Source organism: Schistocerca piceifrons, chromosome 10 (genome assembly GCF_021461385.2).
Source record: "Schistocerca piceifrons isolate TAMUIC-IGC-003096 chromosome 10, iqSchPice1.1, whole genome shotgun sequence".
Taxonomy (NCBI): domain Eukaryota; kingdom Metazoa; phylum Arthropoda; class Insecta; order Orthoptera; family Acrididae; genus Schistocerca; species Schistocerca piceifrons.
Genome location: NC_060147.1, coordinates 33,450,528 through 33,462,600, shown reverse-complemented (window position 1 = coordinate 33,462,600; position 12,073 = coordinate 33,450,528). Strand labels below are relative to the sequence as shown.

Sequence of the window (12,073 nt, the reverse complement as noted above, 5' to 3'; positions counted from 1 at the left end):
TATCTACAGCCTTAGATAACCTCAAACACACCTCGCCCATCCTCAGTACTTTGGTATCCAACTTCTTTCCACTTTGATTCTTCCAGAAGATTATCTTACACTTCTCTCTACTCTTCATTACTCAGTTGTGATCTGAGTATCTGCAGCTGGGTGTGCCTTAAAACCCAATATCCGATTTTGGAATCTTGTCTTACGCTCCAGGTGCGTCTCCTCCTCTAATGAATCATTAACAGTGTGTTCGCTATTACCAGCTGAAATTAGTTGCAGACGGAGCTATTGAAATAATAGTCTGCTCACTCAGAACTTGGCATACAGACTGTTATGAAAAATACCCAGTCACTGAGACACATTAACATTTCACTGTCACACCGAACACTGAAGTGGAACCGAGGCTTGCAGCAGAAAGTAACTGATTACAATCTGGCAACAACCCAAGATTCTTGGATTTCCCAAATCTTAACCACACCATTATGGCTCACCTATATTACCATCGAGGGAGTACATTCAGGTTATGTAATTAACATAAGAACAATGAACAACTGGAACCAACTGAATGAAGCATTGCAGTCGTACAGACACCGACTTCATATTCTGTGTGCATGTGTACTGGAGCTACTTGTATCCATAGTGTTATTGTGAGACATCTTACACCATCATGACAATTTCTGGGTTAAATTAGCACATACATAAAAGAGAATGATAGACCTGGTCTGCTGCTATCTGCTCAAGCAGTCTATGAATGATAAAGTACAGAGGAAAATCACAGATGTATCAGTAATGGTAACGCTAATGCAAAAAGAATGGATACGAACATCTGTTACGACTAGACCTCTAGCAATATATAACAGCAAATAATCACCACAGAGACTTTTTTAAAATAATGCGAACTTACATTTTTTTCATTGGATTCAGACTTCTTTTTCATTTCACTCATAGCCACACGTCTCCGTATCATCTTCACCTCTTCTTCTGGACGGATGCGCACCATCATCTCTTCTATGATTGGTCGTATTTGTGGATTACACACACTGGATAGTACAACATGCTATTACAATTGGTTTGCCGTGTTAAAAATAAAAGTTAAAAGTCAAAGAAATAATATAAATACAAAAGTTACAAGATATCAGAAAATATCAGAGTACTTACAAATATTTAGCAAATTACACAGCACAGTAGTGTCACCTAGTGAAAAGCACAGTTACCACTGTTTTAAAAGTTTTTCATTTGTTACTGTTAGAAAAAACAGCTCAGAAACAGACGAATAACTAGAATGACAAAAGCACAACCAGTGTTCGGCTGTAGTCAACTGTTTAAATACAAACAAATATGAACCTAGACTATACTAGATGCCAGTCTTACAACCACCTTTACTTAGCAGTCACATTCATTGCCTTCATCAACTCGACCAAGTTATCACCTTTCAGCCTAAACTAGACTTCAGGCTACTGCTACAGAACTGTGTCGTCACAACCAATCAACCCCATTTCAGCACGACTCCAGTTGTACCATACTCATTCTAGCAGCTCACCAGAAACTGGCTAAGGTTTTTCAGCTTGCATTTAAGGAAACTTGCGAAAAATGGAAATTGTGTGCGACAGATTTGTTAGACGACTTTACAATTTTTGTAATGGCCAAAATCAACAACCGTGCCTCAAATCCTATTGTTCAACTTTTGATAATCACCTTCACAGATGGCTGTTTACAATTCATCACAAACATGATTCTGTGAGAAGTAAATTATGTTAAGATGACACCGGAAAGGACTGGCACATGACTTATTGTGATACAACTCAAGGCACGATGAGACTGCAACGTATTTGATTTTGCATTAACATCTAGCTATGAAAAAGATCTGTTCCCAACAAATGCCACAAAACTTAAGTGTCAATTACTGTAAGGAAATGCTTAAAAAATTCTATCAATGGGAAGCAAGATGTCGATACAAAATCCTAACAGGAGACAAAACTGTCATATTCCAGAAACTAAGTAACGATCACTTGTTCGTGTGCCCAAGTCAAAGTGAGACCGAAAGAGGTTTACGATAATGATTGAAGTAGAAAAAATAAATTAGACACTAGAATGCAGATTACCATGGCTGGCTGATCATGAGAATAGAAAGGAGAAGCAAGCCACTCTGCATTACATTAAAACCACCACCCTGAAAGCCGTACAGTGGAGGACACAGAGGGACAAAGGACATACCCTAAAACTCATATCAAATGATAAAACACACCCTCACAAATAGAACATAGAACTAAAGCTACTGTTGGAGCATTGTCGCCTAACACCGAAGGTAGTGTGCTGGGAAATTTAAAAGTCCACCACAGAGCGGCTAAAAGTGGGCAGTCCAGCAAGAGGTGGACGACTGTAATTTGGAAGCCACAGCGATATTGAGGTGGGTCCTCGTGATGGAGGAGGTAACTAGGTGTGAGCCACGTACGGCCAATACGGAGTCGACAAAGAACAACTGATTCTGTGCAAGAGGCCCGCAGGGAAGACTTCCACACATTCGCAGTCTCCTTAATGACACACAGTTTGTTGTGCATACTGTTATGTCACTCCGTCTCCCAAAGCTGAAAAACCTTGCGGCATAAGACAGAACGCAGGGCAGTTTCATCAGAGATACCCATCTCCAGGGGAGGTTTCCGCATAGCCTGTCAAGTTCATTACCTGGGATTTCAACATGTCCTGGGATCCACACAAACACCACTCAACAAGTGGACCGTTCCCGGGCAGACGTGGCCTCCTGCATGTTTGCTACTAAAGGATGGCAAGGGTAGCACTGGTCGGTAGCTTGTAAGCCGCTCAGGGAGTCAGAACAGATAGGAAACTGATTACCAGAACAGGAACGAATGTACTAAAGTGGATGAGATATGGCCACCAGCTCTGCAGTAAATACACTGCAGCCGGCAGGCAAGGAATGCTGTTCAATATGGTCTCTGAACATAGGCGAAGCTAACATTACCGTCAGCCATCGAGTAAACATCTTCAGAGCCCCAGTACACGTCAAGAATTGAGAGGAAGCGACAGCGGAGAGCGTCGAGGTTAAAATGGTCCTTAGGGCCGTGCAAAAGGTCCAGACAACGCTTCGGCCGAGGTATACACCGTGGAGGTGTACGTGAATGGACCTCAAGCAGATATGGTAAAGGGAAGGACTCCAGTTCAGAGAGAAGGGATCACATGCGAACCGAAATCGTGAGCCCTAATGTTGGCCGCCGATGCGGGAGAAACTGCTGCATGCGGGAAAAGAACACAGTAATTCAGATGCTCAGAGGAGCTACGAATGTGTACAACAAAACTGTCAAGCAGTTGTGCACATCGGATCCACAATCTAGTGACTCCGGCCTCCACCAGGACACTGGTCACCGGACTCTTTCTAAAAGATCCCGTTGTTAGGCAAATGCCACAGTGGTGCACTGGGTTGACTAAACACAATGCTGAGGGCACCACCGAGCCGTAAACCAGACTCCCATAGTGAAGGCAGGATTGAACAAGGGCGCTGTAGAGCTGCAGCAGCGTAGAGCGATCTGCACCCCAGTTGGTGTTGCTCGGGCAGTGGAGGGCATTGAGATGCTGCCAGCACTTCTGCTTAAGCTGACGAAGGTGAGGAAGCCAAGTCAATTGAGCTTCTGGATGTCCTAAGAATCGCTATATCTCCACTACAGTGAGTGGGTGGATCATCAATAAGATAAAATTCAGGTTCCAAACGAATGGTATGACGCTGACAGAAGTGCACGACACACGACTTTGCGGCAGAAAACTAGAAGCTGTGGGCTAGAGCCCATGACTGTGCCTTGTGAATGGCACCCTGCAGGTGCTGCTCAGCAACACCAGTACTGGAGGAGCAGTACAAAATGCAGAAGCCATCTGCATACAGAGAAGGCGAGACCGACAGCCCTACAGCTGCTGCTAAGCCGTTGATTGGCACTACAAAATTGAGATACATTCAATACAGAGCCCTGAGGAATGCCATTCTCCTGAATATAAGAGGGGGGTGGGGTGGGGTGGGGTGGGGTGGGGTGGGGGGGGGGGGGGGGAGAATTATGGGAGGCACCAACCTGGACACAGAGTACGGAGCGAGAGGAAGGTTTGGATAAAAATCAGGAGCAGGCCCCGGAGACCTCACTTATACAATGTGGCAAGGATATGATGTCACCAGGTCATGTCAAATGCTTTATGTAAGTCAAAAAAGACAGCAACCAGATGTTGGCATCTGACAAAGGCTGTTTGGATGGCAGACTTGAGGGACACAAGATTATCAGTGGTAGAGCGACCCTGGCAGAAACCGCACTGACACGGAGCTAGTAGGCCATGTGACTCCATCTCCCAACCCAACAACCAACACACAATATGTTCCAGCAGCTTATAAAGAACATTGGTAGGGCTGACGGGCCGATTACTATCCGCATCAAGTGGGTTTTTACTGGGTTTGAGCAGTGGAATGACATTGTTCTCCCACCTTGCGATGAAAAGATGCCATCACAGCAGATCTAGTTGAAGATGATGAGGAAATGGCACTTGTAGTCAGAAGAGAGATCATCTGACTGTGGATCCAATCCGCCCCACGAGCTGTGTCGGGTCAATGTGCAAGTGCGCTGAGGAGCTCCCACTCCATAAATGGAGCGTTAAAGGGTTCACTGTGGCGTGTAGTGAATGAGAGGACTTTCCTTTCCACTCGCCGTTTCAGGGTGCAAAAGGCTGGGGGGGGGGGGGGGGGGGGGTTAGTTCTCCGACACAGAGGTTCAAACATAGTGCTCGGCATTCACGTTTGTGTCGGTACAGAGCACGCCATTGATGGTAACACCAGGGACACCTGTTGGGGTCTGGTACCCAAAAAGACATCTGATCTTTGTCCAGACTTGGGAAGGTGACATATGGCACCCAATGGTCGACACTTACCTCTAACACCACTCCTGTTTCCGTCGTTTTACAAGCTGGCATACACGGGTACGGAGCCGCTTAAAGGCTATCAGATACTGTAAAGAGTGCCGCTCGTGTCACTGTAGAGCTTGCCAACTAATTGCCTCAGTAATTTCCGGCGACCACCAAGGGACTGTCTTTTGCCAGGGGGCACCCTAAAGAGCGAGGGATCACCTGCTCAACCATCATATCGATGTTACCATGTCAGGGAGAGTCAACAGTGACATCAGAGGTTAAAGTTTCCCAATCCACCTTGTTTAAAGCCCATCTGGGCATGCATCTGTGGGCCTGACGCTGGGGCAGTGACAGGAAGATGGGGAAGTGGTCACTACCACACAGGTCGTCACGTGATCTCCAGTGAATAGATGGGAAAAGTCCTGGGCTGTGAATTGATAAATCAATGGTAAAGTAACTAACTCTAACCACACTCAAATGTGTGGCGGGCCCAGTATTTAGGAGGCAGAGATCGAATTGCGTCAATAAATTTTCGACATCCCTGCCTCGGCCAGTAACCACGGTGCCACCCCAAAAGGGGTTATGAGCGTTAAAATCTCCCAAAAGTAGGAAAGGTTGATCTAATACATTCAAGGGTACTGCACCATCTGGAGGGAGATATACGTTGCAGACAGTTATTTCCTGTGTCATCCATATTCTGACAGCCACAGCTTCAAGAGGGGTTTGAAGGCACACATTTTCACTAAGATGAGTTTACGACAAATGTGAACTCCACCTGATACTATTATAATAGCTACGGTTTATGTAATATCCCTTATAGTTGCAGAGGGCAGGGGTCTGCACTGCCGGGAACCAGGTTTCCTGCAGGGCACTGCAGAAAGCAGGTGTAAAGCATAACAGTTCCCATAGCTCGGCCAGGCGGTGCAAAAAACCGCCGCAATTCCACTGGAGGATGACATCATCGTGCGACTGGGAAGGCATGGAATGTTCAATGAGGCAGTTTATGCCTCAGGGTCACCTGCTGCCACCGACTTTTTGCCTGAGCAGTCTATATCCATTGTGTCTGAGGGTCCAGCAGAGCTTTTAGGAAGCAGTGGTGTGGGTGCCACCACAAGTTCCTTGGTCTTGGGGGTCGTCTTTTCTGATTTCTCACACTGTTCCTTGGGTTTCCCTGGTTGGGACGACTTCACTGATTTAGTCTCTGGGACTGAGGATGAGTGTGAAGCCCTACAACCAGCTGCTTTTGGGCTCTTCAGCCACTGGCAGGTGTCACCTTTCCCACTAGTTTCACCACCACCACCACCACCACCACCACCACCAATTATTCTTACGTTATACCATTTTCTGCTGCTGTTGGTATTACCATATACTCATATGACCAAAAATCTTTGTCTTTTTCATTTCCTTTCACCCACCACCACTACTATATTCAGATCGAGCCTCTGCATTTCCCTTTTCAGTATTTTCTAGCTTCCATGCCACATTTGAACTTGTGAAATTCCATGCCCCAACTCTTAGAATGTTATCCTTTCGTTGATTATTGAATCTTTTTCTCATGGTCACCTTCCCCTATGGCAATCCCCTCCCAGAGATCTGAACAGGGGACTAGTCCAGAATCTTTTGCCAATGGAGAGGTCATCATGACACTCTCACTTACAGGCCACATGTCCTGAGGATACAAGTTAGAGGATACAAGTTATGTGCCTCTAATACAGTGGTTTCCTGTGCCTTCTGCATCCTCATGCTGTTTATCATTGCTGATTTTTCTGCCTTTAAGGGCAGTTACCCACCCCAGTTGCCCTGAACCTCCGTCCACTCCTCATCCTTTTGAGAAGGCCGGCCATTGAAAGAATGAGGGTGACTTGTTATGCTGGAAGTCTTTGGCTGACAATCATGATTATTAATCAAATTTAAGTGGTGGCATGTTTCGAACCTGGGACCATGGACAGTGATTAGTACTCACAGGTACTACCCCTAGACCACAAGTGCACCACATATGTCCCATCATTAAGCAGACATGCCATCTTGCTATTGCAATGACAAATGATTACATGTATTGTCATGTTAAAGCTTCAAGATACGGATTCTTATGCAACAATCTGGAAGTGACAATACAGGAAATAAATTTCCTGTACAAGTCCATGATCATTGTGAATATTCCACAAATAAAAACATCAGCATCACTTAATATATTTATTTATAATGCCATTTCAGCTAATGCTACCATAAAAACTAACTCAAATTAAAAGAACAGAATTGCATGTCCATTACAAAAAATTGTAGAAAGTAGCTGAAGGTTTCGTGACAGACCGCTGACTGACAAACAGACCGCTGACTGACAAACAGACCGCTGACTGACAAACAGACCGCTGACTGACAAACAGACCGCTGACTGACAAACAGACCGCTGACTGACAAACAGACCGCTGACTGACAAACAGACCGCTGACTGACAAACAGACCGCTGACTGACAAACAGACCGCTGACTGACAAACAGACCGCTGACTGACAAACAGACCGCTGACTGACAAACAGACCGCTGACTGACAAACAGACCGCTGACTGACAAACAGACCGCTGACTGACAAACAGACCGCTGACTGACAAACAGACCGCTGACTGACAAACAGACCGCTGACTGACAAACAGACCGCTGACTGACAAACAGACCGCTGACTGACAAACAGACCGCTGACTGACAAACAGACCGCTGACTGACAAACAGACCGCTGACTGACAAACAGACCGCTGACTGACAAACAGACCGCTGACTGACAAACAGACCGCTGACTGACAAACAGACCGCTGACTGACAAACAGACCGCTGACTGACAAACAGACCGCTGACTGACAAACAGACCGCTGACAAACAGACCGCTGACAAACAGACCGCTGACAAACAGACCGCTGGGTTTGCTGTAGTTATTTCCGGTGCAGTTCTCTCATTACTACCTGTGCAACAGTCATTCACTGCTTCAAGGGAATCCAGGGTCTGTTCACCTTGAAGCTTTCTGCTTTCTTCTTTCTTGTTGAAGCTAGTGCCATGTTGCGTATTTCTATGGCGTCTCTGAACAAGGTGGTGTGATAGCTATTCTCTACACCAGTAAGTTCTGTGTCAGCAAATTTTACTATGTTGCTGGCCTCACATAGCACATGCTCTGCCACGGCAAATTTCTGCACCTGCCCCAACCTGCAATGTAGCTTATTTTACGTGGTCCTGGTGTTCATTGATCATCCTGTCATTCCAATACAAACTTTTCCACAAGTACATAGTATGCATTGTGTGTGACTGAGCACAGTAAAATTCATCGAAATGGAAGTTACTGCTGTAGACAAGAGCTATCACACCTGCTTGATCAGAGCAGCTACAGAAATACACAAAAAGGGCAATAACTAACAAGAATGAAGAACACCTCAAGGTGAACGGATCCTGAATTCCCATGCCGCAGAACAACTGCTGCACGTAGCAAGCTAAGAACCACACCGGAAATGACTACGGAAAGAGGGCCTTTGACATTAGCACGGAAGGTACATAAAATCTACGGCTGCGAGCTCGACTCTACTACACTCTGCCACCAGCAATGGAGAATGAAGCTTTGACAATGCCAGCCACTTGTACTGGCAAAACATCAGAAAAATTATCAATCATACATCAGCTGAAGAACCCAATACAGAAGCCAACAGACAGCATGTCATGAAATATCATGCTACAAGGACGATATATTAGATGTTACAAGTTTTACACTACTGGCCATTAAAACTGTTACACAAAGAAGAAATGCAGATGATAAACAGATATTCATTGGACAAATATATTGTACTAGAACTGACATGTGATTACATTTTCAACCAGTTTGGGTGCATAAATTCTGAGAAATCAGTACCCAGAACAACCACCTCAGGCCACAATAACGGCCTTAATACACCTGGGCATTGAGTCAAACAGAGCTTGGAAGGCGTGTACAGGTACAGCTGCCGATGCAGCTTCAACACGATACCACAGTTCATCAAGAGCAGTAACTGGCATATTGTGATGAGCCAGTTCCTTGGCCACCATAGACAACACGTTTTCAAATGATGAGAAATCTGGAGAATGTGCTGGCCAGGGCAGCAGTCTAACATTTTCTATGTCGGGAAAGGCCCATACAGGACCTGCAACATGCGGTCATGCATTATCCTGCTGAAATGTAGGGTTTCACAGGGATCGAATGAAGGGTAGAGCCACAAGTCGTAACACATCTGAAATGTAATGTCCACTGTTCAACCAATGGTTGGTTTAAGGATTAAAGGGACCAAACTGCAGAGGTCATCGGTCCCTTTTTCCAAAATACTAAAAATACCCACAGAGAATAAAAAATGTTCAACAGAATAGGAGACAGACGACACAGAACAAAAGAAACATCGACAAGGACCAGACAAAACGAAATAAAATCACACGGAGTGTGACGGTGGTTGGCCGACCAGAGGAACAAAAAAAATGGAAAAGCAAACCACCGAAAACACATTAAAAACTTAGTGTAAAACCGTAGGCCAAAGGCCAGAATCAACACAAAACAATAAAATAAAACAGAAACACTCAGATTAAAGAATAAAAACTCCCTGCCCTAATAAAACGTAAAACTAAGGCAGCCATAACAGGGTCATCAGATAAAACGGCAGGGAGCGTATCAGGCAGTGCAAATGTCTGCCTGACCACAGCTAAAAGGGGGCAGGCCAACAGAATGTGGGACACTGTCAAAGCCGCCCCGCAGCGACATACAGGAGGGTCCTCCCAGCGCAGTAAATAACTATGTGTTAGCCGGGAGTGGCCAATGCGGAGCCGACAAAGGACGACTGAGTCCCTGCGGTTGGCTCGCATGGATGACCGCCACACAGTCGTCGTCTCCTTAATGGCACGGAGTTTATTGGGTGTGATTCAATCGCGCCATTCAGCGTCCCAAAGCGCAAAAACTTTTCGGCGGAGGACTGCCCAGTCTCTGGGAGGCCAACATCCAGAGATGGTTTACACGTGGCCTCTTTCGCCAGGCGGTCAACATTTTCATTGCCCGGGATACCGACATGACCGGGGGTCCACACAAAGACCACAGAGCGGCCGCAATGCGCAAGAGTATGCAGGGACTCATGGATAGCCATCACCAGACGAGAACGAGGAAAACACTGGTCGACAGCTCGTAAACCGCTCAGGGAATCGCTACAGATCACGAAGGACTCACCTGAGCAGGAGCGGATATACTCTAGGGCTCGAAAGATGGCGACTAGCTCAGCAGTGTAAACGCTGCAGCCAGCCGCCAAGGACTGTTGTTCGGAATGGTCCCTTAGAGTTAGCGCATACCCGACACGACCAGCAACCATCGAACCATCTGTGTAAACAATTCCAGAGCCCTGATACGTGGCCAGGATGGAATAAAAGCGGCGGCGGAAGGCCTCTGGAAGGACTGAGTCCTTCGAGCCCTGTGCCAAGTCGAGCCGAAGGCAAGGGTGAGGAACACACCACGGGGGTGTACGCAGAGGTGCCTGGAAAGGAGGTGGAACAGGGAAAAACCCAAGCCCGCAGAGAAGCTCCTTGACGCGTACGGCGATCGGACAACCCGACCCGGGCCGACGGTCCGGTAGATGGACGACCGACTGCGGGAACAGGACACGGTAATTTGGATGCCCGGGCAAGCTAAAAACATGGGCAGCATAAGCAGCCAGTAATTGTTGGCGTCGTACCCGCAGTGGAGGGACACCTGCCTCAACAAGGATGCTGTCCACAGGGCTGGTGCGGAAGGCACCAGTGGCAAGTCGGATCCCGCTGTGTAGTATTGGGTCCAGCACCCGCAACGCAGAGGGGGATGCTGAGCCATAAGCCAGGCTCCCATAATCCAGACGGGATTGGATTAACGCCTGGTAGAGCCGCAACAGGGTAAATCGGTCGGCGCCCCAGCAGGTGTGGCTCAAGCATCTCAGAGCGTTTACATGCCGCCAACACGCCTGTTTAAGCTGCCGGATATGAGGTAGCCAAGTCAACCGGGCATCGAAAACCACCCCCAAAAACCTGTGTGATTCCACCACTGAAAGAAGTTTGCCGGCAAGATAAAGCCGCGGCTCCAGGTGGACAGTGCGTCGCCGGCAGAAATGCATTACGCAGGTCTTGGCTGCCGAAAACTGGAACCCATGAGCTACAGCCCAAGACTGCGCCTTGCGGATAGCACCCTGTAGCTGACGTTCAACAGCTGCAATGCCAGTAGAGCTGCAATAAAGGCAGAAGTCGTCAGCATCCAGGGAAGCAGAGACAGAATTTCCCACGGCCGCAGCGAGCCCGTTAATGGCTATTAAAAACAGGCAGACACTTAAAACAGAACCCTGTGGCACACCGTTCTCCTGGACGTGGGTGGAACTATAGGAGGCTGCGACTTGCACGCGGAAGGTACGATACGACAGAAAATTTCTGATAAAGATCGGCAGAGGGCCCCGAAGACCCCATCCATGATGCGTAGAAAGGATGTGATCACGCCATGTCATATTGTACACCTTCCGCATGTCGAAAAAGACAGCGACCAGGTGCTGACGGCGGGCAAAGGCAGTACGGATGGCCGACTCCAGGCTCACCAGATTGTCGGCGGCGGAGCGGCCTATACGGAACCCACCCTGAGATGGAGCCAGAAGGCCCCGAGACTCCAGTACCCAAGTCAAGCGCCGGCTCAGCATCCGTTCGAGAAGCTTGCAAAGAACGTTGGTGAGGCTAATGGGGCGGTAGCTCTCCACCTCCAAAGGGTTCTTGCCTGGTTTCAGAATGGGGATAACGATACTCGCCCGCCACTGCGACGGAAACTCACCCTCGACCCAAATACGGTTGTAAAGGTCGAGGAGCCATCGCTGGCAGTCCACTGAGAGGTGTTTCAGCATCTGGCAGTGGATGCCATCTGGTCCAGGAGCGGTATCAGGACAAGCGGCAAGGGCACTGCGGAATTCCCACTCACTGAATGGAACATTGTACGATTCTGGTTGGTTGGTGCGAAACGAAAGGCTCCGACGTTCCATCCGCTCTTTAATGGAGCGGAAGGCCTTAGGGTAATTCGCAGAAGCGGAACTCATAGCAAAATGCTCTGCTAAGTGGTTTGCAATGACGGCGGAGTCAGTACAAACCGCTCCATTCAGTGAGAGCGCAGGGACGCTGACAGGTGGCCGATAGCCGTAGACGCGTCGAATCTTGGC

At 47.6% G+C, this 12,073-nt stretch overlaps 1 protein-coding gene across 1 annotated transcript in view; it reads right to left on the bottom strand.

The window, feature by feature from the left end:
- The window catches only part of LOC124718958, a 78,773-nt gene that overhangs the window by 51,089 nt on the left and 15,611 nt on the right, over nucleotides 1-12,073 (bottom strand). Inside the window, exon 2 of the mRNA XM_047244626.1 lies at nucleotides 893-1,028. Within this exon, the coding sequence (XP_047100582.1) occupies nucleotides 893-1,028 (136 nt within the window). The remainder of the gene's footprint in view (nucleotides 1-892; nucleotides 1,029-12,073) is intronic.